The sequence below is a fragment of the Saimiri boliviensis genome, chromosome 8 (genome assembly GCF_048565385.1).
Source record: "Saimiri boliviensis isolate mSaiBol1 chromosome 8, mSaiBol1.pri, whole genome shotgun sequence".
In the NCBI taxonomy this organism is placed as follows: domain Eukaryota; kingdom Metazoa; phylum Chordata; class Mammalia; order Primates; family Cebidae; genus Saimiri; species Saimiri boliviensis.
Genome location: NC_133456.1, coordinates 23846690 through 23873840, shown reverse-complemented (window position 1 = coordinate 23873840; position 27151 = coordinate 23846690). Strand labels below are relative to the sequence as shown.

Below are 27151 nucleotides of genomic sequence, written 5' to 3'. Positions count from 1 at the left end.
GATATCAAGTGATGTCGCACCTAGGCCACTTCACTGGTTACCCGCCTGTTCCCAGTAGTCCTTCGAATTTTCCACCGGTAGGTTTGTTATTCCAAAAGACACTACCTGACAAGGTCCCTGCTCCAAGAAGCTTACGGTCTTATTCACTAACTTCAAAAAGCAGTGAGTGCTGTTATGCGTATGGGAGCCACCAGGGTCTCTACCTGCCCGCAAGGCCACGCGCACGTACTAGGCGCTTCGCGCTTGCCTCAGTTTCTCCGTGGCACCACACCGCCCAGGTGTCTAGAGGCGTGACAAGATCTCCCCGCCCGCTCTCGCGTTACCAAGTCTGCGCAGCCGCACGTTCCCCAGTCCCCGGCGTGCCCCGCGCGCCAGGCTTTTTCCCGACAAGCCCCAGGAGCCCTGATGCATGTTGGGGCTTGTGGTCGCGGCGAGGCGCGGCGGCCGGCAGGCGCGCGTGGCAGGAAACGGAAGCGACCCGAAGCCCGGCCCCGACCCCGGCCCCGCCCCTCGCCGCGCCAAGCCGCTCGCCGCTGGGCTATCACTGACGTGTCTCTTGGGTACGGTACGGTGGAGCAGGCTGGGTCGCGGGCAGCGTCGCCTCACGCGGAGTAGAGCTGAGCCGAAGCGGAACCCGGAGCTCGAGCAGCTGCCGCCATGGCGAGTGAGTCCTTCAGGGACAGCCCTACCGCGGCCGGGACAGATGAGATTCCCCTTCCCCTCACCCGTGCGGTCGGGGAGCCCGCCGGCCAAGCCTGTCCGGCCGCCTGCAGAACGCAGCCCTTGCCCCCGCCATCCTCGGGAATCCCCATTAGCCCCGAACGCGGCCTGCTCCCCTGACCCTTGCTCTCACTCGTCCTGGGCAGAAGGCTTCCCTGGAGAGCGCGGAAGGTTTCTTGTCTGTGTTGTAACTCCTGTTTTGTTTTTCCCATCAAAGTCAAATTTCTGGAAGTCATCAAGCCCTTCTGTGTCATCCTGCCGGAAATTCAGAAGCCGGAGAGGAAGGTAAGTGCCCCAAATCGCCAACAAAGAAGGTTTCAGGAAACTGTCTGGGCTCTGGAACTTTACAGGATGATTAAAAATGGCTTCAGCACGGCAAATGGGAACTCTCCCTTCTCTTGCCGCTGGAGTGTAGTTGTGTTCTCTTATTCCGGAGCTCTGTCAAAAGGTGACCTGGTTGTGTGGGAATTTCCACCGAAATCATCGTTATTTTGTTTGGAGCATCTTCGGTGGATGTTGCTCCGAGAACAAAGCCTCCGGTTGCCTGTCCCAAAAATGGATCCGTGCCATGAATGAATAAGGCCTCAGCTAGGATAGCAGATTGAGTTACCTTCCTTTTTCACCTCCAGTGGCAGCAGATCATGGGTTGTTTTTTTCCAGGAGATGCCTTTTGTATCCAGCTGCTAAAGGGAAGAGCTGTCACTTTAGTATGTACAAATAAGTTTGTGCCTTTTATGTAGGCTTTCAAAATAGTGAGAATAAAGGCATTTTGTGAAGTCTGCTGCTTTTCACAGCAGGTGCTAAAACAAGGAAGGATTAAAAATGTCGAGCCGTGTTGAATCAAATTCTGTGGAGTGAGTGTTGTCAGTGTAAGTAAAGCTATCAAACAATGAAGAAAAGTTTCATTAGGTTCCTAGGTTAAAGAGTGGGGAGTAAAATGTTTGTGTATTCACATTCTTTTTTAGACTGTTGTTAAAGCTTCACATGGACACTTGGGTTCTTGGAATCCACTTTTTAATTTTTTTTACTTAAAATAGTTTCATATACATGCCCCACATATGTGCTGCTTTTAATGGACGAATTTGTAAAGCTTTACCCCCTCAATTCCAGTATACTGGAGGAGTATGGCTATGGAGGCAGGCAAGCCTACGTCCCACCCATTACATAGCATCTTAATAGCTAGGTGACCTTGGCCTTGTAACTAAATGTGGTAGATGGAACAAGGGAAATACGTGCAAGGTATAGCAGTGGCTCAGGAAGGGATTAACTCTGGGAGACATGATGTCTTATGATGATATTGAAGGAGAAATAGAAGTTTCCTTAAAGGAATGGAAAGAATTCGAAGTAAGAGGAGTATATAGTTTGCAAAGGCATTGGGGACAAGAGTGTAGCACGTTAGGATGGGAGGTTGTTAGATGTAGTTCATACTGATAGAACCTAACGGTAGGTGCGGAACAGTAGGAGATGAATAACAAAGGCCAGACAAGAGAATGTCACGTTGCAAGGAAGGGAGATAACTGGAGTGTAGTTTAGAGGCTTTTCACAATAGAGGGTGAACTGTGGTACTGAGCAAGAATGGATTTAGGGGCTACTAAGAGGCAGAGGAGACAGGACTTGGATAAAGAGCTTTTGGGGTTTTGATGTTAAATTTGATTGTAACCAGGAGAGAGGACTTGGTGATTCAAAAGGGAGTCTTGAAAAAGTTGTCTGCTCTTTGTTTCCCACAAAGATTCATTTCGGACAGCTTAGTCTGAAATGGCGTTGCCTTCTGTCGGCCACCTTCTAGTTTCTTGACGTGGTAGGATGGTAGGTGGGAAGAGGAGCATTTTCAAGAGAAGAAGAGTCCTGTGAATGCCCCCAGCTTTGGATGGAGTATCTGAACACTGATTCACACCACATGTGTGTGGCTGTATGACTGTGTCCTACTTTCCCTGCATGTATAGATAGAGGAGTGTGACTCCTCTTCTGGCCAGAGGGCTAGGATGCTAACTCAGTGCCTGCCTAGAAGTGTTTTTAAAGAACGATTTTGTCAGTCTCTTACAAGGTATTTCAACCTCAGAATCTTCAGTTACATAGTAATTCATGTGTGTTAAGCCCTCTAAAGCCATTAATGTAGTATAGGCAGCAGGTGCTAGTGAAGACGCTCAGTTTCAGAGGCAGAAAACCTGGAATAGTTCTTACTCTACCCTTTAGTGACAGAGGCCTTGGGTGGGAGGGCTAAACCTTTCTTATGATACTTAATAGTCATCCTTACAGCGATTCTTGTCACCTATGCAACCTATGAACCTGAGAAGATGTGAAAGTCCTTAAACAGATACTCCTAGTAGTTAGGTTAAACATGCAATCCTCCTGCCCTCCTCCAATATTGTTTATTACATTGTTTTAGCCTTAATTCATAGAAAATACACTATTGAACAATTCCAAATGACTTGACTCCAGAATAAGATTTTATGACTTAACACTCAAATGAAAAGTGGTTGTTTGTGTGTTTTATATGTCATGTTCTATTGTGACATTCTTTGATCTTGAGTCTTAACTGTTAATGCTAATGGTTAAGAGCACAGTTTGGGACTCAAACTCACTTCAGCATTGGGGTTTGGGACAAATTACTTAGCTTTTCTAAGGCTCAGTTGTAAAATAAAGATAAAATGCTCAGTGGTGTGAGGTGAGCTGGGGTTGATGCCTATAGGACCTTGCACTGTGCTCTCTGCAGAGGAAGTTACGTGGTACGTGGTACTTAGGTTTGGTACATGGTTTCTCTTCTCCACTGAACAGAGAAAGGGAGCTGATGGGAGTCCATTTTTATTAATTTGCCTGTGAAAGTAACTCTCCGCTTTAATTCATTCTCTTTACTCTAGATTCAGTTTAAGGAGAAAGTGCTGTGGACTGCTATCACCCTCTTTATCTTCTTAGTGTGCTGTCAGGTAAGCTCAGGTTTGTGTTTCATATTGGGGAGGGGGATAAGAGTGGGCTGGAAACAGGTGTGCTGACTGCTTTGCTCTTTGCCTATTCCCAGATTCCCCTATTTGGTATCATGTCTTCAGATTCAGCTGACCCATTCTATTGGATGAGAGTGATTCTAGCCTCTAACAGAGGTAGGACTCTGGCTCTCTCTGCCTTTTCTCTGTAGAGTGTGGGCTTGCCTAGCGTCACTTAGTTAAATTACAGGTTTTGGCTTTATGTGGAGCTTAGAGAGTAGCTCAGAAAATAGAGTGAAGAATGTTAGTGTGCCTCATTGAATAGCCTTATTAAATGCTGAGTTCAGCACCGAGGCTGAACATCATATTTGGAATTGTGTTTGAATGCAGTACAAAACCTGTAATAACAAGATAAGTCTATGTTGTGGAGAGAATAAAAAACACAGAAAAACTAGAATACTTCTTTAAATACCCGAAATGATGACATTTCCATTGATAACGTTCTTCAGAATATGTAATTTGTTTTTTAGTTATATCTTTTTTATATCTATAGGTTACATATATGTGTCAAAAAATGTGTAATAGTGTTTTATATACCCTAACCAGTTACCTGTAGGAACTGGGGAGGATTCTGAATGTGTATGTTGATACTGCATTTGATTAACACATTTTAAAAATACAGTTCAATTAAATTCCAAATCAGTTGGAAGTATAGCTCATTTTAACATAATGGGAAGTAGAGGCTTATTCACAACTAGATACAATTGTACAGGCTCCCTTTCCAGACTCTGGAAATTATTTGAATGTTATCGTTTTTTATTAACTGATGAAGAGACGAACCTTTCTTATCTCTAAAACCAGAATGAATCTGTTTATGGTGAATTTAAATGCAACAATCTGTTTAGACACCATGTGACTTCCGAAACAGAATAAGATGTTGCCTGGCAGACTGAACACAATGAATTGCATTATATACTAATCGTTGATATTTTGGGGTTGTACTCCAAATTAAATGCAGCTAGCAAACTGAAACACATTGGTCTTACATAAGGGTTACTCAGTCAAATTTTGCTCGTTCATTTTAAAAATAATGTTCTACTTTTCCAAGCTAATATTGACTGTTTTGCTTCCCCATTTCCTCAAGGCACACTGATGGAGCTGGGGATCTCTCCCATTGTCACGTCTGGCCTTATAATGCAACTCTTGGCTGGCGCCAAGATAATTGAAGTTGGTGACACCCCAAAAGACCGAGCTCTCTTCAATGGAGCCCAAAAGTGTAAGAAAGATTATGAATAATCTGATGTCTATAGTTGGAGAATTTGAATTTGCTATAGTTTTGGCATCAAACAGTTTTTCTTGTTATTATTGTTTGTTTGAGATGGAGTCTTACTCTCTTGCCCAGGCTGGAGTCAGTGGTGCAGTCTTGGCTCACCACAGCCTCTGTCTCCCAGGTTCAAGCAATTTTTCTGCCTCAGCCTCCCAAGTAGCTGGGATTACGGGCGTATGCTGCCACACCCAGTTAATTTTTGTATTTTTAGTAGAGATGGGGCTTCACTACATTGCCCAGACTGGTCTTGAACTCCTGACCTTGTAATCCACCTGCTTCAGGCTCCCAAAGTGCTGGGATTACAGGTGTGAGCCACCATGCCCATCCCAAACATTTTATGCTGCAACCTCCTTGGCCTGTCAACCCTGCAGGAGGTCCATGGCTTGTGTTAGCATGAGAGAGCACTTCTTGGAGAGCAGGGGTGCTGGGTGCTGGGGACAGGCTGGGCAAGACAAGGGAGAGTGTCTGGAGTACCTCTGAGGCCATGTAATAGAGTGGAAGGATCAGAGCTTGGAGGTCTTAGCACCCTTGGCCGCTATTTCATTATTACTTAGAAGGAAGTAATGCTACTTCAGAACTGTCATAAGGATTAATTAATAATCACTGTCACAATGCCTGGCACATAGTAGTTATTTGGCAAGTGTTTTATAAAAGAATTTAACTGAGGAAAAGGTGATCCTGTCAGTCCGGCACTATCATTTACCAGCTCTATGATTTGGGGGAAAGTTAGATGATAGCTCTTAAGTTTCAGTTTCTTCATCTGTAAAAATGGGGATAATGGTATTTGCCTCATATCTAATAATAAGTGTTAATAGTAACAATTACTATCAGAATTAGCCATGTTTAGCCTCTGTTTGCTGAAAAAAATTAATTAGGAAGTGATATTTCCAGTCTCCTACCCAGTCGTCTTTTTGTCCACGTTTTGTTTGGTAAGTAATTGAATAAGAAATACATCTATTTAACCTTGTGAGTTTTAGACAAAATGAGGATTTAAAACTACACGCATGCGGCTTGGTGTGGTGGCTCATACCTGTAATCCCAGCACTTTGGGAGGCCAAGGTAGGATGGTTGCTTGAGGCCAGGAGTTCGTCACTGACCTGGGCAACATATAGAGACCCTGTCCCTACAAAACCTACAAAACAACCACCACAGCAAATTAGCCAAGCGTGATGATGCCCCTGTCGTTCTAGCTGCTAGGGAGGTTGAGGTGGGGGGATCACTTGAGCCTGGAGTTTGAGGCTGCAGGCTTTAGTGAGCTTTCATAGTGCACCACTGCACTCCAGCTCCAGCAACCAAACCTGTCTCTTAAAACAAAAACGAAAACAACAGGAAAAGTCCAAGCACAAATTGGCTGTTTTCTCTTGGGTCTTGACAGATTTTTTAAAGGTTTTCCTGCATTAAAAATTAATTGTCATGGAGCACTTTTAAAAAAGTCAAGCAGGGACTATATTTGATGGCCACTTTGGAGTAAAATTTATTATACATGACAGATTAAATAGGAAAACTGGAACTGAAGGTTAAACCCTGCTTAGAGGAGCCATCTAGTACTGTGGAACTTATCAAATGTGTTGATTCCCTTGGGCCTAACAGTGAAATACAGTGAGATGTAAGAATTGAATACATCCTACAAAAAGGAGAGCTTGCATTAGGCCAAAATAGCTTGGTAGCTGAGGGAATGGGAAGAGTAACCAAATTGATGATATATGGGGTTTTCCTTTTAAAAGCACATTAAATACAAACTACAAACTTGAGAAGGGATCACTTTACCCCAAAGCTAATATTCTGTGTTCTGGACCCAGACCTGGAGGGTGAGCCTAGAGAGGTGGCCCAAATGAGCCATCCAGACCCCAAGTGCCTGACATTGAGTTTGGGTGCTGCAGCTGTGACATCTCTGGATTGTGTCTCTGGATGCTGTCAGGAGTAGGTTCTGCTCTCTGATTTGCCTTTCACAGAACAAATTTTCCAAGTTCCACTTTTACTCTTCCCATGACTAAAAAGCAAGTGAATCTAAGAAAAGGTAAAACTAAAGAACAAGTGTGCTTTTGTTAGAAAGGCTTTTGATTCATCATGTACTTTGCTGATGTGATGGTTTAGCACATTCTCAGCCGAGCCCCTTGGAGGTAGGATCACTGCTCTTCGTCTTAGTACTTCCCTGTGCCTGACACTGAGTTGGTGTTTCTTAACTGTTTCTTTTGCTCCATGTAGCAACCCAATTGGAAAACACGTCTTTCTTTTAATTCTAGTATTTGGCATGATCATTACTATTGGCCAGTCTATCGTGTATGTGATGACGGGGATGTATGGGGATCCTTCTGAAATGGGTGCTGGAATCTGCCTGCTAATCACCATTCAGGTAATTGTTACGCTCACATCTCCCTCTGAGTAGCCCCTCAGACTTACAAATCTCAACCACACCTAAAAGGAACTCCTGCTGAAAGGAAGCAGAAGCCTAAGACTCTGGGTTAGCCCTCTGAATTCAGCAGCAAAAGGCTTTACTGACCACTGTCTGGGGCTGAGGATGTGATCTCACTCCATCTTCAGTGTTTATATCAGAGAACCCAATTATTGAAGGATGGAACTATGTCCCTGGGGAGCAATAACACATAGTCTTGTATTTTTGAATTTTTACAGCTCTTTGTTGCTGGCTTAATTGTCCTACTTTTGGATGAACTCCTGCAAAAAGGATATGGCCTTGGCTCTGGTATCTCCCTCTTCATTGCTACTAACATCTGTGAAACTATCGTATGGAAGGCATTCAGCCCCACCACTGTCAACACTGGCCGAGGTAAGGGCCCCTGGGCTCTCCTGGTGGCGATAACGTTCAGCAGAAACCATTGGGCTATGCAAAGCAGAAGACAAAAATTCTCACATTCCATAGAAAAATTGTCAGTTTTAGGTTTATCTCTTCTGATTTTTGTGTACATCTGCAAAGTTTTAAAAATACAAATAGGCTTATAATGATACCTAAGTTGCACTTTTCATATAAAAATATCTCCTGAACATTTGGCATGTCAGAATACACAATCCTGACTCACTTTTCTTAGCACAGTATAAGCTTAGATTGCAAGGATAAAGCAATGTTGTCATTTCCAGATTTTTTTATTGTTAACATTGAAACAGTGAACATCCTCATACATTCATCTTTGTATATTTTGGCAGCTGCTCTCAGTGAACAAGTTTCTAAAAATGAAATTCCTAAACCAAAGCACTCAGTCATCCAAGGGGCAACTTTCTGAAAGAGGGCTGAACTTGGAACTTAGCACCTGGGTTCAAATTTTGGCTGTTCCTGTTAGTTGCATGTATGTGGCTTTGGGCAGATTCCTCCACCACTGAATCTTGGTCACCAGGATGAAATGAGAAGCAACATGAAATTACTATATGCCTGGCTCCTAGTAGATACATATCAAATATTAGCACGCTGTGCTACATCCACTGAGTGCCATGTAAATCTTGTAACAGAACATGTGTTGTTGTTTATTTTTTTTAAGATGGGGTTTCACCATATTGGTCAGGCTGGTCTCAAACTCCTGACCTCAGGTGATCCACCTGCCTCGGCCTCCCAAGTGTTGGGATTACAGGTGTGAGCCACTGTGCCTGGCCTTGAACATGTTTTTAATAAAAAGTTCAAAACATACAAGGGAAGCCTTAGAGAATAAGACATATTAGGGAAAAGAAATAAACATTTTTGACACTAAATATCTTCTTCACTCAGAAGCATTCCAGTAGAAATAACCATGCATATTTGAGAGTTTTCTTTTTTTTTTGAGACGGAGTTTCGCTCTTGTTACCCAGGCTGGAGTGCAATGGCGCGATCTCGGCTCACCGCAACCTCCGCCTCCTGGGTTCAAGCAATTCTCCTGCCTCAGCCTCCTGAGTAGCTGGGATTACAGGCACGCGCCACCATGCTCAGCTGATTTTTTGTATTTTTAGTAGAGACGGGGTTTCACCATGTTGACCAGGATGGTCTCGATCTCTTGATCTCGTGATCCACCCGCCTTGGCCTCCCGAAGTGCTGGGATTACAGGCGTGAGCCACCGCGCCCGACCGAGAGTTTTCTTTTAATTGAATGTCGGAAACAGAGTCCCTGGCCTCCAGAGACCATATTATCTCATTAATGAGATGGAAAACTGGTCCCCAGACAAGTGAAGGCTGCATGTGCCTAACAGTTTACAAAGAAGAGTAGCTTTAGGTAGGGAGTGATAGAGAAGAGTGGGCAAGATCAGATTTGACGCTTCCATAGGTACTTTGTATAATTTTAGGAAATCCAAGGTGAACTGGGAGAAGCAGATCTGGGAGGCAGGGTTTGACTGGATTTGAAAAGGCAGGAGAGGGAAGGTCTTATAGGAGTTCAGGTATCTAACAAGACCATCATGGTGACTGGCCTTGGGGGAGCCCCTGAGTGGGAAGGAAGTGAAGTCAGAGGGGAGGCCATGGTGGCTTAGCAGCCCAGCAGCAGCTGCCAGAGGCTCACATTCTATTCTACAGCATGGCATTGAGTGATGGGAGCCAGAGTTTGGAAGGAGTGATTTGCTCTGCACTGAAAGACAAGCAGAGAGAGCAGCTAGGGGTCTATAGCAGTAATACAGCCCTGAACAAGCCAGCCTGCAGAAAAGCATTGTGTGAAGGCATTTGGAGGAAGCAAGTAAGAGAGGACCAGAGAGGTACTTTCAAGGTGGTGAAAAACCGAGAAGCAAAGGTGTGTTAGTCTGGCCTTGAAGTCAGTGTCTTAATGTCAGTTGCTTTTGTTTGGGACCTGGCTGAAGTGAGAAGCATTCATGAAGGGCTGTGCCCCATGGCCGGCATGTGGGCAGTGAGTAGTGCTGGAGGGAGAGCCTGGGGAAGGGCAGGGAGAGCCACACAGAGGGCACAGCCAGTACAGCAGCTTTGCAGCTGGGCCTGGAGCTGCTGCAGCTTGGCTTAGGACTGGAGGCTGTTGGCATGAAATTCTACAGGCTGAGAGAGTGACTATTGCTGGTTGGGCAGCAGTCACAATCCAGAACTGGGAATTAGTTCCAAATTCTATACCATAGGGAAATAGGCCAGTCTTGTCATACAGGACCAAAAGGTGGAAAGGATGGAAACTGATGAAAGACTGCCACAGAGTGAGAAGAGGACATGATGGTCACTTAGGATCTGGGGTTTCTTTGACAGAAGCTGCAGCAGAGGAGGTCAGTGGTCACATTGGTTAGATGATCTGCCTGACACGTCATCTCTGAAAGGTCCAGGAAGATACAGCAGGTGGTCCCAGCTATCATGTGTTAGAAACTTGAAGACAGTGCTGTCCCAGGCAGTACTTGGTACTCCTTACAGTACCAATATCATGACCCCACACTGCCCATAGAGACCCTGTCTCTGGAAGTGATGCCAGCTTCCTGTCAGTTGAAGCAGTATGGGTGGATTGCCAGACTTCCTTTATGAGATGGTTGTGCCATCCTGGAATGGCAGAGGTTATATAGTCATGTGGTGTTCTTGTTTCTTTCTTTGGCTTATTAGTTTTTTAACTTAAGTAAATTTCTCAGCAATGTCTAAAACTTATTCCTTAATAATGCACCACGACCCCCGCCTTCCTCTCACTTGTTCCTCTGTTGTCTGATCCTTAGATTCGGTCCCCTTCCCATTTCCCTCTGTAAGCTCACTCCACCCCTATGCCTGCCTCCCCGAGGAGGAGGAGCATCTCCTGGCAGGGTGTGATTTGGATTGGGGCCACAGGGTGGATGTGAGCACTCCTCTACTTGTACCTTTTGTGTGAGGAGCAGAGAGCTGGAGCCTCCCCACTCCCCAGCCAGAGGAAGCCTGTACTTTAGAGCTGTTGAATGGTGCTTGTACTTCTTGGGATTTTCCAGGAAAGTAGATTTGCCAGCTCTGAGCCCCCTCTTCATTGGATGACCCCTTCCAGCTAGAGTTCAGCAGACTCTGCTTTTTTTTTTTTTTTTTTTTTTAATTATCATCGTTCCACACCACTGGTGGCCATTGACTCACGTGCCTAAGAAATAAGACCAATTAGGCCAGGCACGGTGGCTCAAATCTGTAATCCGAGCACTTTGGGAGGCTGAAGCCAGTGGATCACCTGAAGTCTGAAGTCTGAGACCAGCTGACCGAAATGGTGAAACCCCATCTCTACTGAAAATACAAAAAATTAGCCGGGTGTGGTAGCACATGCCTGTAATCCCAGCTACTTGGGAGACTGAGGTAGGAGAATCGCTTGAATCCGGGAGGCAGAGGTTGCAGTGAGCGGAGATTGCGCCATTGCACTCCAGCCTGGGCAAGAACAGCAAAACTCTGTCTCCAAAAAAAAAAAAAGAAAGAAAGAAATGAGACCAGTTAATTTTAAAAAGGGGAATAGTGGTTGGGTGCTGTGGCTCACACCTGTAATACTAACACGTGGTGGGGGTGAGGTGGGAGGATCACTTGAGGTCAAACTAGGTAACATAGTGAGACCCCCAACTCTACAAAAAAAAAAAAAAAATTAGCTGGGCATGGTAGCATGCCTCTAGTCCTAGGCATTTGGAAGGCTAAGATAGGAGGATCACTTGAACCCAGGAAGAGGAGGGTGAGGCTACAGTGAGCTGCAACCATGCCACTGCAGTCCAGCCTAGGCAACAGAGAGAAACCCTGTCTTAAACACAAAAACAAAAAAAAACCCAGAATAGCCTGTTTCTGTTGTTTGAATTCTCTACAGAACGGAAGTGAGGGATGAGAAGAATCCACGCCGTATCCCTATGGCTGTGGGCACCATGAGTCTAATAACTAAGTTTGTTTTCCTCTTTTTATTTTGTCTGCTGAGAAGCCTAGAAACAAATTGAGTTGCCTATTTGTTGCTTCACATTTGTCCCCTCCTTTATCAACAGGAATGGAATTTGAAGGGGCCATCATCGCACTTTTCCATCTGCTGGCCACACGCACAGACAAGGTCCGAGCCCTTAGGGAGGCGTTCTACCGCCAGAATCTCCCCAACCTCATGAATCTCATCGCCACCATCTTTGTCTTTGCAGTGGTCATCTATTTCCAGGTGTGTCCAGATCCCACCCCCGGGAGTTTCAGTGGTCTGGATTTAAGTTTCAGAATGCCTTGTGTGCAGTCCCCCACTCTGAGGGACGCACATGTTATCGTATTGTGTTGAAACCATGAGATGGTATTCGAAGGCAGCAGGTTTCCAGGTGAGCAGGACAAGCGCGTTTATTGAGTCGTGGGACCTGCCATTAATGAAACAAAATTGCCAGGCGCGGTGGCTCAAGCCTGTAATCCCAGCACTTTGGGAGGCCGAGGCGGGTGGATCACGAGGTCGAGAGATCGAGACCATCCTGGTCAACATGGTGAAACCCCGTCTCTACTAAAAATACAAAAAATTAGCTGGGCATGGTGGCGTGTGCCTGTAGTCCCAGCTACTCAGGAGGCTGAGGCAGGAGAATTGCCTGAACCCAGGAGGCGGAGGTTGCGGTGAGCCGAGATCGCGCCATTGCACTCCAGCCTGGGTAACAAGAGCGACACTCTGTCTAAAAAAAAAAAAAAAAAATGAAACAAAATTAAGGCAGGGCCTATCAACAGGTAAGAAGATACATTTTTAAGTTCTTAGTTCAAGAGAAGCAAAAAGTACTGTAGCTCTGAAACCTCATCACTATCCTATAGAAAGTTTGTAGGATATTTATAGGCAACGTCTGTATCTCAGAAAAAGCCTGTCTTCTTGAGCCATCTTACCTTTAGAAGCATTCATCTCTTAAACTTGCATCTGAGTAAGAGACCTGAACTGCTAGTTTTCCCGTAATTGGAGTGATCTTTGTATTTTTTGATGGTTCACTTTGTATTTTGGTGTTTATTAAAAAGAAGGGTCAGAGATGGAAGGCAGTTTGATGTTTGTGAAAGGTATTTATACCAGCAACATGTTTTTCCTGTTCCTTCTGCTGAGACTAAGCCAGATGCCTGGTTAGTAACAAGCTAACTCTTTAGGGGCTTTGCCAGACTTTGTAGTCAGATCATTAAGAATTTAATTTTTAAAGCCTCTGTATTCTGAGCCCTGTTATAGGTACTGGGAGTTCATAAAAATAAAATAAACCCTTTCTATTCTCCAAGAGTTTCAGAGGGAGAGATTGTATTCATAGAAGAGTTTAGCTTTTCTGTTTATGATTAAAAACATTTTAAGGAACTGTTGCAAGGTGTGAAGCCACTGCTGTAGTGGCCCTGCCTCAGAGCCAGTGTAAGAGCTTAGAAAAGATCACCACCTAGAGAGAAGCACCACTGGGATTTCGGTGTGTGGCCTCCAGGCTCTTCTCCATATTCCACATAGATGTGGATGTAATGTGATAGGCTTTTTCTTTTGACAAAAAAGGGATCATTCCACTGTGCTCACTTCTGTTTTGTTTTGTGTGAGGCAGGTTCTCGTGTTGCCCAGGCCGGAATGCAGTGGCATGATCTCCGCTTACTGCAGCGTAGGCCTCCCAGGCTCAAGTGATTGTCCCACCTCAGCCTCCTGAGTAGCTGCTGGGTGTACAGGTGTGCACCACCACACCTGGCTAGTTTTGTTTATTTTTTGTAGAGACGGAGTCTCACTGTGTAGCCCAGGCTGGTCTCAAACTTCTTGGCTCAAGCAGTTCTCCCACCTTGGCTTCCCAAAGTGCTGGGATTACAGGTGTAAGCTACCCTGCCTAGCCTTCAGTGTATTTATAGTCCAGCTCTTCTGGGCCACTTCTGGATGTGCCACCAAGTGCAGGAATGTAGTGGTGGGTAAAGAATGGGCACAAGCTCTCGGAACTGGGAGCCCCAGAACCAGCGCACAGCATTTCCTCCCTCGTGGCCCGCTGGATAGTTCCCAGCTGGGCTGTGCTTCTGTGCAGCAGGCTGGAATGAGGCAGTGAAGGGGATTTGGTTCTGTTTGGTTTCTCAGGGCTTCCGAGTGGACCTGCCAATCAAGTCAGCCCGCTACCGTGGCCAGTACAACACCTACCCCATCAAGCTCTTCTACACATCCAACATCCCCATCATCCTGCAGTCTGCCCTAGTGTCCAACCTTTATGTCATCTCCCAAATGCTCTCAGCTCGCTTCAGTGGCAACTTGCTGGTCAGCCTGTTGGGCACCTGGTCGGTAAGTAGGCTCTTTGAAGATGAGCTAGCAACATAGCTAGTTTCAGTGGTTTCCATCAGTGTGTCTTGCTCAAAAACAGATATTTCATCCAAAGATATTTTCCACTGTGCCTTTTACAAATTCAGCACGTTAAATTTTCTTTTCAGTAAGAAAATTTTACTGTGGGCACTGAGTAAATTGCATTCTTTCATCTGCTCAGAACTATAGTTTGCCTTGATGCTAAAGTGAAATGAAGCAGCACTCACATGCGTTTGGTTTCTTCTTCCCCAGGACACGTCTTCTGGGGGCCCAGCACGTGCTTATCCGGTTGGTGGCCTTTGCTATTACCTGTCCCCTCCAGAATCTTTTGGCTCTGTGTTAGAAGACCCAGTCCATGCAGTTGTATACATAGTGTTCATGCTGGGCTCCTGTGCATTCTTCTCCAAAACATGGATTGAGGTCTCAGGTTCCTCGGCCAAAGATGTAAGTAGAAGCAAAACTTTCTAGAAGGGTGATGGAAGTGTGACTGGTATAAGGGGTGTGGACTTGTCACCTCATCATAAATAGTGGTCTGTGACACATGCAGACAGATCGTCCTCCTTGAGGGGGCAGTTCAGAAGTTTTCAGGGCTAACAGATGGACCCCAGCAGTAGATCAGCTCTAGCTATGAGAATCTGAATCCACACTGTAAAGTTAGACTTTGTCATAGGACTTCCTTTCAGCAGTTTTAAAGTTCTCTCTGGAAATACTGTTCATGCTGGAAAAGGCAATCTGTAACTGTTCAATACCACTTGGAATGCCCGTTTTCCCTTCAATATCCAATTCCACCTTCTCCCCTGTGGGTATCCTGCAGGTTGCAAAACAGCTGAAGGAGCAGCAGATGGTGATGAGAGGCCACCGAGAGACCTCCATGGTCCATGAACTCAATCGGTGAGTGGCGGCCCCAGGTCCCTAACCTCCCATCTGGATGCATGTTGTTTCCCTCCATGTGGGGCATCCTGAAAGGCCCTAGCACTTTCCAGGTTACAAAGTCTTATCCTTGGGTTACAAGACAGAATTAAATATTAACTTGCTAAGTGCTGGACACTGGAGACATAAAAATGCTTACAGCTCCTTTCTTCCAGAGGTAGCCATTGGGTAAGGAGACAGAAGCATGTGGCCAGGTGGGTAGGAGACAGTGCAGTAAGGTTTCTGAGAGTGAGAGCAGTGGGTGGCAGCCAGACCTTCACCCTGGCTTATGCCGGTGGGGTTCTGAAGAGAGCACCCTGGAGGAGGGTCAGTCTGAGCTCAGAGCAGGCAGGTCCTGGCATCTGAGCACATTTTGGGGCTTGAGGTGGTGGTAAGGCTAGAGAGGCTGGCTGGCATGTTTGGGAACAGAAGGGGATTGATGTGCATTTGAAGCAGGGCAGAAGGGATGGAGCCTGTGGTCTCTTATGAAGGTCAGTCCTAATACATGAAACCATGCTCGAGATGGAGAGGGGAAGGTCACATGCTTGCCAGCCTTCTGCAAGAGTTTGGGCCAGAGGTGGTGGTGTCAGCCATCCCCTTGGTGATGAAGCAGTTAGGTGAGGAAGGGCAAAGTTAGGGTGACGTTAGATGCTGCCACAGCACTCTTCAGCCTGCACAGTCTCCATCACAACTATGCATCTCTCCCATTGTCACTCAGAAGCAGCCACAGACATAAACAGACAAATGAGCATGGCTGTGTTCCTGCACAGCTGTCTACAAAGTCACCTGCAGACAGGCTGTCCTATGGGCCTTACCTAAGGGAAGCAACCACAAGAAAAGCCAGAATTGCAAACTTTAGATCATTTCCCAATCCCTAGGAGGGATGGTAGGCAATTTAGTTCCTTCTCTTAATACTAAGCTGCTGGATTTACAGCACTGTGAAGAAGAAATATAATTCAAGTCACGTGTAATTATCTAGAGTCACGCTAAAATGTAAAAAGAAACAGGTGAAATTAATTTTAATATATTTAGTCTAACCTAGTATATCCAAAGTATCATTTCAACTTATAATTAATGTAAGAAAAACCATGATCAGATATTTTACATCCTTGTCTTAAATCTCCAAAATCTTGTGTGACATCTCAGTTTGCTCTAGTCACAGTCCCCTGGCCACGTGTGGTTGCCTGGACCACAGTGCCTTGGCCTAGAGCGCTAGCGTATGTTAGTAGATGTCTTTCAAGGAGACAGCAGAGGGGCCTCAGAGGTCCCAAAGTCCCAGGTGAGTCTATTGGCCGCCTTGCTCTGTGGGTGTCCCAGAGCTGACTGTGTGCCCTTCCTCAGGTACATCCCCACAGCTGCAGCCTTCGGTGGGCTGTGCATTGGGGCCCTCTCGGTCCTGGCTGACTTCCTAGGTGCCATTGGGTCTGGAACTGGGATCCTGCTCGCGGTCACCATCATCTACCAGTACTTTGAGATCTTCGTAAAGGAGCAGAGCGAGGTCGGCAGCATGGGGGCCCTGCTCTTCTGAGCTTGTCTCTTGGACGGCGGGAGGAAGCTGCTCCAGAAGCGCCTCAGAAGGGGAGCTCATCACGGCGCGTGCTGCTGCGGCATATGGACTTTTGTTTAATAATGTTTTTGAATTTCATATTCTTTCATTCCACTGTGTAAAGTGCTAGACATTTTCCAGTTTGAAATTTTGCTTTTTATCCTGGCATTGGCAAAAAGAACTGTGAAAGTGAAATTTTATTCAGCCGACTGCCAGAGAAGTGGGAACGGTATAGGATTGCCCCAAGTATCCATGTAACTTTTGGTTTAACCTTTCCACCTTCTCAGCGCCGTATGCGGCTGCAGCAGTCTCACCTGTTTCCCCATGAAGGGAATTTCTCACTCTGGTTGGAAGCACAAACACTGAAATGTCTACATTTCATTTTGGCAGTAGGGTGTGAAGCTGGGAGCAGATCTTGTATTCCCAGGAGCCATGGGACCTTGCTGGCATGTCTCCTTCACAGTCAGGCATGGGACTATCTGGCTTAGGACTGTTTCCCTCTAAAACACCATTGTTTTCTCTTATTTTAAAAGTGGTTTTTTTAGGACAGAACTTCTTCCAAAAGAGAGGGATGGCTTTCCTGGAAGACACTTCCAGCCATCTGTGGATTTGTCTCTGTGCACCTTTTGGCTCTTCTAGCTGACTCTTCTGGTTGGGCTTAGAGTCTGCTTGTCTCTGCTGTCTCCGTGTTTAGTCCACTTGGGTCATCAGCTCTGCCAAGCTAAGCCTGGCCAAGCTAGATAGACAGACCCTTGCAGTGATGTCCGTTTGTCCAGATTCTGCCCGTCATCACTGGACGCGTCTCCTCGAGGATGCCCTAGCAAGGGGCGACATAGTGGTGGCTATCAGACATGAACAGAAACTGACTTAGTGCTCACAAGCCCCTACACCTTCCAGGCTGAAGATCACTCACCTGTGTTTTTAGTTTTCTTACTGTGCTTAGGATTGCATGCAAGTGAGCAGATGCCACTGACTTCTTTCTGCGTCGCCAGTGTTGTCAGCAGAGAGCGGACAGCACAGGCTCAGGGTCGGTAGTGAGGTCAGACTCAAGGCGCATGGGCTGTGGTGGTGGTCGTCAGTTGCTCCAGCGTTTGAAATGAGAAGACGCGTGTTTATGTCTGGAATAAGTTCTGTTTGTGCTGACAGGTGGCCTAGGTCCTAGGATGTGCACCCTCTCCCTCTGGCCTTTAGGGAGTCCCCTCTTAGGCACTGCCCAGCAGCAAGGGCAGCAGAGTTGGGTGCTGAGATCCTGAGGAGCTCGAGGTTTTGAGCTGGCTTTAGATATCGGTGGGACCAAGGGTGTTTTGCAGAATGCCCCGATCCTACGAAGGGCACCAGGGGGTGCATGCAGCCTGTGGGGGAGACTCCACACTGACAGTGGGCACATGGCAGCCTGCAAACCACAGGGCCACTGCCACAGCTGGCAGAGGGGCAGGCTGTGTCTCTGTCTAGGAGACCTCACTGGCAGTGCTAGCCAGGAAACAGCGACCAAGGGACAAGAAGAGACTTGGCTAAAGCCACCCAGCAACTCAGCAGCAGAACCAATATCGGTCCCAGGCTCTTCCATATGGTCCAGGGCTTACCATCCTATCACACGTGGCCTTGTCTAGACCCAGTCCTGAGCAGGGGAGAGGCTCTGAGACCTGATGCCCTTTCAACCACATGTTCTCCCACTGCCCTGTCTGCTGTGCTGTCACAGAGGGGCAGTGCCTCCCCCAGCCCACGTTTAGGAATGCCTGGCCTCTGGCAGGCAGGCAGCTGTACCCAAGCTGGTGGGCTGGGGGCTGGAGGGCACCAGGCCTCAGGAGGAGCCTCATAGTCCTGCCTGCAGCCTGTAACCATCGGCTGGGCCCTGCAAGGCCCACACTCACCCACTGTGGGTGATGGTCACGGTAGGTGGGTGGGGGCTAATCCCAGCTTCCAGGGGACTGTCACTGTGGACGCCAGAATGGCATAACTGAGAAAAGGTGAATAAGTGACAAATAAAGCCAATTTTTTACAAGGTACTTTGTCATGTTCTCTTACTTTTAAAAGGCGAAAGATTTATACGATCTGAAGAGAAACCAGAGTATGTTCTCTTACTTTTAAATTAGATTTTATTCCCAAAAAGGTCGGTGAGGCCCAAAGCTTGAGTGCAACTTTATGTGTGTTAAAGGCTTGGCTGAGGCACTCGGACATTTTGCCTGGAAAACTTCCCTTCTGATGGTCTTGTCAACCTGGTGCTCACGTGTGGTAAAGTGAGACGGGTGCTGGGCCACATGTGGGGCTGCTGCTGGACTCTGCCAGTGAGGCAGAGCACACTGGCTGCCCCGTGAGAATGCAGAGGCCTCTGCTGAGCCAGGGCACCTGCCACCCTGTGCAAGAGCGGGAATCCTCCACCAGGAGCCTAGGGCTCCATGCCTCAAAACCCATCAAGCCTCAGCTCCAATACCCAGCTGGTGATTGGAGAAGTCTTAACTTGGCTGTGAGGCTGACCTCAGACCTGACCTGTAGCTGAGCCAGAAGGACCCAGCATTGTGTGGGTGGGAGTGGCAGGCTTTTGGCTGCTCCCATGGAACATGTCTAGAAGTCTTTCTGCACCAAGCCCCAGTGGTAGGCCACATTTCTACTCTCCCCAGTCCTGGACAGGGCCTCACCCCAAACCTGCCATCCTGCCACCTCGGCTTGGTGCTTCCTCAGGAACTTGAGGGGCAGGTGGGTGGCCGACCCCAGGGCAGGCCTGACCGGGGCTGTGGAAGGTTGTTACTCCTTAGCTGGGCTCCAGCCTCAGTACTCCTTGTAGTCTTAGACTTTTTCTTGGAAACTGATTTCCAAGGGGAGTTGGGTTGGGGCAGGATGGTCCCTCTGAGACCACTTGATGGACAGGTGTGGGCCTGGCCTTGCAGAAGCCATAGTTCAGCACTGTTTTGAGACTACCAGGACACATGTGCAGGCAGGTCTGCCCTGCACTCCCTCTGCACCTGCTGGCCCCAGGAGCAGGCTCAGGGAAGCCCTGGACAGCAGCACAGCATGTGGCCTCAGGCTCTAGACCAGCCAGGTGCTATGAAATGCTGAGGCAGGCAGGGTTAGAAAACCTCCTGCCCCAGGGAAGCAGTAGGCTATCTCTCGTGGCTGTGGCCCCGTTTGCCTGGGAGCAAACGGAGCCCACATTCCAGCAGCCATGTGTGGTTCGAGATGGCAGGCCCTGGTGTGGCTCACTGTGGCGTCTCTCCACCTGGGTCCTCCCTGTGCACAGGGAACCCTGCAGCAGTGCCTCATGCACAGTGATGGGTGGCAAGGCTTATTCTTTTTCCCTTGGGGCAGGCACTGTGCCAGCTACTTCCTACGTGCACTCTCACTTCACCCCACCAGAGGCCCAGGAGGAAACAACTCAATCCATTTTACAGGTGAAGAAACTGCGGCCCAGGGACATACAGCGTGGCCAAAAGTCACTTAGCCACCAACCCTGGACAAAAAGCCTAAGGCTTGCTTCCTACCCCAAGTCCCTGTTTGGCTGCTGGGCCTGCCTCCAGGTACTTCTGCTAAGGACCTGGAGCAAGGAATGAGGGGTCTAGGGAAACAGGCCCCACACACGGAGCTTGCTGTTGGTCCTTGGCTCAGAGGCAGCACCATTTCAACTGGCACTCTGCTTCATCCATGATGCTGCTTTACCACCACCTCCCTGGACCTGCTGATGTCCCACCCCACACCTCTCCCCCTGCCTGTGCTTGCTGAAGCCAGGCCGGCATGAAGTCCTCAGGAAGCTAACATCTTAGTCCTGAGCCTCCCATCTTAGTCCTGAGCAGTCTGAACCTCATGGCCTGGGGAAGAGCAACAGATTCCTGATGAAGGCCAGGGGATAGACATGTGGCACGGTCTGAGTCAGCGAGAGCCCCAACCTGAACTTCAGCACCCACCACTGCCTGGTTCTGGAGAGCCAGGTGTGCCCCTAAGTGGTAGTGCCCACCTCACTCCCCTGCCCCAAACCCTTCTAGGGCCACATCACCCACTCCTTTCCACTCAGCAAACATTATTGAGCCCCACAAGAAAATGGAACAGAAGGTGCTTCTCCCCTTGAAAGCTCCTGCACCAGCAGTAAGGGTTCTGCGGTGTCTGTCAAACCTGTGGGGCTTGTTTCCTCTGCTGTCTGCCTGACAAGCTCCTGTTCATCCTGCAAAGCCCAGCTCAATAAGGCTAGAAACATCTAAATGGCTATTGGAGGGAGCTGAATAAATTACAGCAGCTCCTCCCTGTGGAAAGGAACTAGGAGGACATTCTTTCTATGTTGAGTTAGAAAAATCTCCAAGATATGCCATCAAGGAAAAATACAGCAAGAAACAATAGTGTATTCTACTATTTGTGTTTAAAAGCAAGGTGGGAAGCAGCTAATAGACTACATTAGGAAAAGGTGTAGCAATTTCTCATAAAACTAGACATACACCTACCCTACACCCAGCTATTCTAGTCCTGGGCATTGAAAGCCAAGATGAAAATATATGCCTATACAAAGACTTGTACAATAGCTGTTCATAATAGCTGAAAAATAGGGAACAGCCCAGATGGCCATCAAATAGATACATGGGGTGGATCCACATGGTGGCCTCTTACCCAGGAATAAAAAAGAACAAACTACCCATACACACCACAACATTCATGAAGCTCAAGAGCTAAGTGAAAGAAATAAGTCATGTTGTTTGATCCCATTTACATGAAATTCTAGAGCAGGCAAACCTAATCTATAGCAAAAAATAAAATAAAAATCCTAACAGTAGTTGCCTCTAGTGTGTTAAAGGTTGGCACAAGGAACTTTCTGGGCAACAGTAATACCCTTGATTGGAGTTCGGGTTTCATTAGTCAGAACTCATGGAGTGGTCCACTTAGGATCTGTGCCTTTCACTGTATTTTTAACCTTTAAAAATAACCATGGCCGGGCGTGGTGGCTCAAGCCTGTAATCCCAGCACTTTGGGAGGCCGAGGCAGGTGGATCACGAGGTCGAGAGATCAAGACCATCCTCGTCAGCATGGTGAAACCCCGCCTCTACTAAAAATACAAAAAATTAGCTGGGCATGGTGGCACATGCCTGTAATCCCAGCTACTCAGGAGGCTGAGGCAGGAGAATTGCCTGAACCCAGGATGCGGAGGTTGCGTTGAGCCGAGATCGTGCCATTGCACTCCAGCCTGGGCAACAAGAGCGAAACCCTGTCTCAAAAAAAAAAAAAAAAGAAATAACCATAAGCAGCCAGGCACAGTGGCTCATGCCTGTAATCCCAGAACTTTAGGAGGCTGAGGCAGGAGTTTGAGGTCAGGAGTTTGAGACCAGCCTGACCAATGGAGAAACCCCATCTCTACTAAAAATACAAAATTAGCCGGGTGTGGTGGCGCATGCCTGTAATCCCAGCTACTTGGGAGGCTGAGGCAGGAGAGTCACTTAAACCCAGGAGGAGGTGGTTGTGGTAAGCAGAAATTCCTCCATTGCACTCCAGCCTGGGCAATGTGAGCGAAACTCCATCTCAAACAAACCCCACCATAAGCAAGTACGGAACTCTAGATGATACGCATGCTTAACTATTTATAGAAGGTCGCTGACTGTGTCTGCAACTCACTTTGAAAAGCACAGAAGACTGATGACAGACTGGCAGGTGGAAGGGGGATGGATGGTCAGTGCCTAGATGACAGGGATATGGGGTCTCACCTGCAATCTTTTTTATTCCCCCAAAGGGGGTGCGCCATTTCTGGAGGTACTGCAGGTGGATGATGCATGAAGTGGAAGGAGCAAGGCCCTATTCCATCCATCTCCCTGCTCCAAAATTCCATTTAATATACTCGAATATCGGATATCAGATATAAAACTGTTAAGAACACATACCACACTTGATCTCAGCCAAAAGGCTGAGACGCAATCAAGTGTAATTCCTACAGTTTGCCTTGTGACATGTTTCATAATCAGTGTTGGGAAGGTGCTATGAGTGTGTGCTGCCTCACGCACAGGCTGGCCATCTCTAGAGGGACACATCGGTGTAAGGCAGGCACTTCTGGAGAAAGAACAGGAGGCAGGGGGCAGGTGTGGAAGGAGGTGTTTCACGGTACACCCCTTTGGCAATTTTCCATTAAAAAACTAAGTGTATATACTTTTTTAAAATTGAAAGCCTCACTTAGTAAGCCTTCCCCCATTTCTCTTCCCCGCATGGACGTGGGGGGACACACGCCTTCCTCTCTTCCCTCCAGGGCTTCAACCTCCCTTGCTGGGAAGTCATGCACAAGCTGGTTATGACTTGGAATCCTGGACCCCTGTGCTAGGTACCTGGCCATGCCCTCATGAGGGCAGTGCGGCGGGGGCGGAGCCTCGGTCCGGAACGCCACGGGCGCGGCACGGTGCACGTCCGCCCACGCGGGGGCGCTGTGTCCTCGCAAACTCCTGCGGGGCGCCGCACCGCCCTGGGGAGGTTGTGGTTTTCAAGAGTAAAAGGGAGACTGGCTGGCACTGCCTCCGCTGCCGCTTGGCCCTGAGACCCCACCGCCCACGGGATAGGCCCCAACCCACCCAGCCGGACCCCCTACCCTTCCCCTCATTTCGCTCCCCTTGGCAGTCTGGGCTTCGGATCAGTCCCACACTCACGCCCAGCTGTCCCCGCTTTGGGAAGCCCTCCGGCTGCCTCAGAGCAGTTGGCACGCGGCTCCTCCCTAGTGGCTTGTGTATATTTGGGTTGGGCGGGCCTCGAGCCCTCCCGAGTCCCTAGTGGATCCCAGCGCTCTTGCACGGGCGAGGCCAGCCGGCTCTTGCCCCGGTCACCCGGTGGGGCTGAGCAGGGCTCCACGGTGCTGAGAGCGCTCAGGGCGTCCCCAACAGCGTGACCCGACCCAAGGATGAAGCTCTGGGGAACGGGACCACTTGCGAGGACCGCTGAAGGCGCAGTGGGGCTGCCGGCATGGAGGGGCGGGCCCTGCCTTCCCGCAGGCCTGGCGGGAGGGGTAAGGAACTTGGGATTTAGCCCTGGGACCTGTGGAAGGGTTTTGGGCGGGGTCCTGGCAGTCAAGTCTGGGTACTCAAAGACGGTTGGGACAGTGAGCAGGAGGCCTGCAAAAGCCGAAGAGGCTGGTAGACCTGGTGGCTGAGTTCTAGGCCAGCCAGGACTCGCAGTGCAGAGGTCACATTAGGTGTCGTCCCTCTTCCACCCACCCCTCAGAGGCCTAAGTCACTCAGGCCCTTGTGTTACAGTGGCATCGGGACCTCCACCCACTACACGCACGCGGCCCCATGAACACCTGCGTCGTGTGTGCCCTAGACATGCGACCCGCACCCCACCGTATCCCCGCCCCCGCCCCGTTCCCTGCACATGGCTCTAGTGAGTGCTGTGTGCCGTTCGCGGCGTCTAAGCACGCACCCCACCATGTCCCCCTGGGTGCGGGGTCCGCACGCCCGTGCCCTCCCCGCAGCTGCTGGCGTCCCCATTAATCACACGGCGCTGACGGCGTGGATCTGCACGCTGGCGGCGTGACGGTGACGGTAATGGCGGGTGACGGAGCGGGCAATCGGCGGGCGCCCATCGGCCCATCTTATCGCGCCGGCCCAGCCACCGCCCGCCGCTCGCCGCCCATTGATCGCGCCAGGCAGGGGCCGGGGGTCAGCACGGGCCGGGCCGGCCTGACAGCTGCATCCATCGCCGCCGAGACGCGCGCTGATGGCGGCCCGGCAGGCAAGGCCTGGCCATTAATCACCGCGCCTGTCGCCGAGTGACAGGGAGGGGCGGCAGGGCAGCAGGGGTAGACAGGCAGCCCCTGCAGCCAGCCCACCCCTTTCCCATTCCGGGGCCTTGCAGTGTGGCCCGCCCTGCACCCTGAGCTCCCCAGTCCCCTTACCCAGGCCTCCCTTATTCCTTATCCTCGTGCTCTCCCGAGAACAAATGAAAGGGGAGTGGCCACACACTAGAGGAAGCAAGGAAGAGGAACTTCTGTGTGGAGAATGGATGACCACGGTTGAAGGGGTGAACACTGTTCTACCTCTCAGGGACCTCTTTTCTAGACACCAAATAACAGCAGGTCTGGCCTTACAAATACCAGCGCTGGCTGGGACAAGCGAGTAATCACGAACCCACCTCTGGCTGCTTGGGCACAAGCTGAGCCTCACCGAGGGTGGGGTTCTAGGGCCGCTGTGAGAAGCAATGTGTTGTTTCTGACAGTTGCCCCGTGCTACCCTCTGCTCTAGAGTTGTGTTGTCCTGAGCCAGTACTGGCCCCTCTGGGCTAAAGGGCTTTTTCCAAACATGGGGGAATCCTAAGGGTCCTTCCAAGTGCCAGCTATCTGGAATAGGGAGAGGGAGGGCCTAGCAGGCTGCTTGCTCCAGTTTGACAAACTGTGACCTCTTTCTCCAAGTGGGCCAGGGATCAGGAACTCTTCACCACCTCTTAGTCTCTTGGGTGTCCGATGCAGCCACAGGTCAGTTCACCAAGTCCTCACATGTGTCTATGGGACGTGAATGTCCCACTCACCCACCAGGAAACCAGATGTCAAGGGGCTTGGACCAAGGGCCACACAGAGGAGGAAAATGCAATCAATGCCACACCCTGCTGGGCCCCAGAAACCCTGGTCCCTTCCTACTGAGCCTCTGCCCACAACCCTCCAGAACAGGGCCGTCTTGGGACACTCCAGCTTCTCCGCCCAGGGCTAGCCACAGTTTCTGAGAGCTAGAGGTCGACTGGGATGTGACCCTACTCCCCTTCTTTACTACACAAATGGCTAAAAAAGGTTTGCTAACCAAGAAGTCGCTCTGGTGTGACAGCACAATCCATTTAGTCCTAAAAAGCAAACTATCCTACCAATCTGGCATGTGCAAACCTAAGATGTGTGGCAGTTAAGAAGGTATCTGCACTGAGAAAATGAGGCAGGGCACAAGGGGGTTTCCCTGCCAGGGCCAGGGACTTGTCTTTCAAGAGCCCTTCCCAGTCTCACAAGTATCTCTGGGCCATTAGCACAGGAAATAGGGCGCTGGGATTTATGTGAAAATTCTTCCCTCTCTCTCCTCAGCCACCCAATCGGCTCCCTGGGAGGCACCCAAGAAGCCTGGGCTGAAAGCCTGGAATATTCAACCACTTCCAATGACTAGCCCCTACCCTGCCTCACTTTAATATTACAATAATTTTTCACACCAGAGCTGAAATAGCGCAAAAAATGGGGCTGCTGTAATTGTTGTTAGATTGTGTGTCAGTCTGATAAGATGTAACAAATATTTTCTTCCCCACCAGGGTCTGTTTCCCTCTTAGTAATGGATAGAGAAACTTCTCATAGTCGGCAAGGGATCAGTCGTAAAAACTTCACCTGAAAGATTAATGTAATAATCACAGGCCTTGCTGGAAAAAATAGGAGGAAAATTAAAATAAGCCAACCTTCCTACCTATTCAGAACCATCTCCCTCACTTTGGAGCACAGACCAGTGAGCTGGGCCATCTCTCTGGGCACCACCTCAGCCAGGATATCTGAGGAGCAGGAACCAGGGGTCTGTGGCCTGGGAGGAGCAAGACCACAGTCCCCTTCTCACCTGGCTGCTCTGGATGTTGGCACCTTGGGCAGCTGAAGAAGATTGTCCCAACCGCGGCTGTGAGATCTGCAGTCAGTGCCACTTCCATCCTGGTCATCAAACACTGTGAAAGGCTTGGGGCCTAAGTGAGATGCCCAGCTGGGGCAGAGGCCTGGTTCTTGCCCTCTAAGTGGGTCACCTTCCCCACAGAGAACCCAGCTTCCCTCACCTGCCTGGTATAGAGGTTAGATCCTGACAGCTCCTGGCTGCCACTAAATGACAACCATGCAACACCCAGAAGGAGGCAGTGTGGCCCCAGGAGTTAGGAGCACAGGTTCCGAGCAGCCTGATTTCAAATCCTGGTTCTATCTCTCGCTAGCTGGGCAAGGGAGTTGCCTGAACTGCCCCCTCCTCCTCTCACTGTGGAAGTGAACTTGGACTAGCGCACCTATCTCAGTCTCATAGGGTACTGTCAAGGCAACAAGGCAACACGGAACACAGAGTGTGAACACAGTCCCTACTGCAATAGCTCTTGCTACATCTCCCTTCTGTTTGTCTAACATGGCTTGAGTTGGGAGGCCAAAGACAAGCGCAGCCTCAGAGGACACTGACAGCTGGCACAGGCCACACGAGCAGCTGACTTCATGAAGGGTCCTACCACCCCCGCCGGGTCTCCTCAGAGGCCAGGCCCAGGGAGAAGAATCACTCTGGCAGCAGGCACGGGCTGGGGCCTCTTAGTCTGGATGGAATCCCCAGTATCATCTCCGCCCCCTCCCACTGTCCCCTCAACACGACTACAGGGGACTGTCCCTAATGGAGGGACAATACTGCTTGCCCCACAAGAAGCTCATAGTTTGGACCAAAGCAATGGACCAAGATGCCCATCCTAGTCAGTCTGGCTTCCCACATCATAACAGCTGGGAGGTCCAGTCTGAACTTGCACATGGAGCAAGTGTCAGCTGTCCAACTTGCACATGGAACAGCGTCCGGGTGCTCAGCCCCACCTCAGGTAGGGGAAGACAGGCCTGGCAAGCAGCACTCATCCTACTGGGAAGGCACATTCCAGTAAGGTGCACTATCCGGTGCTGCATTTGCCCTTGCTGCTTACTCAGTGGGTGAACCCAGAGATATGGCCAGAGAGATGCG

General features: G+C 49.1%; 1 protein-coding gene and 1 non-coding gene across 2 annotated transcripts; one reads left to right on the top strand and one right to left on the bottom strand.

The window, feature by feature from the left end:
* The first annotated feature begins 492 nt into the window (after nucleotides 1-492).
* Nucleotides 493-18516, top strand: SEC61A1 (SEC61 translocon subunit alpha 1). The gene is made up of 12 exons (XM_003926133.4): nucleotides 493-664; nucleotides 938-1005; nucleotides 3579-3644; nucleotides 3737-3815; nucleotides 4783-4914; nucleotides 7209-7318; nucleotides 7597-7750; nucleotides 11814-11974; nucleotides 13844-14041; nucleotides 14312-14503; nucleotides 14874-14950; nucleotides 16310-18516. Exons 1-12 carry the CDS (start codon nucleotides 658-660, stop codon nucleotides 16494-16496), a joined length of 1431 nt encoding a protein of 476 aa, XP_003926182.1. The 5' UTR covers nucleotides 493-657; the 3' UTR covers nucleotides 16497-18516.
* A 3694-nt stretch (nucleotides 18517-22210) lies between these two features.
* LOC120367292 (U2 spliceosomal RNA) lies at nucleotides 22211-22395 on the bottom strand. The gene has a single exon (XR_005581703.1). It is a non-coding gene; the product is annotated as a U2 spliceosomal RNA (small nuclear RNA).
* Nucleotides 22396-27151: the final 4756 nt, after the last annotated feature.

Excerpts from the sequence above, each read along its gene's own strand:
- SEC61A1 (XM_003926133.4), top strand. Across the intron at positions 1,006-3,578 it reads TTCAGAAGCCGGAGAGGAAG|ATTCAGTTTAAGGAGAAAGT; the intron begins GTAAGTGCCCCA and ends TCTTTACTCTAG. Across the intron at positions 3,645-3,736 it reads TCTTCTTAGTGTGCTGTCAG|ATTCCCCTATTTGGTATCAT; the intron begins GTAAGCTCAGGT and ends GCCTATTCCCAG.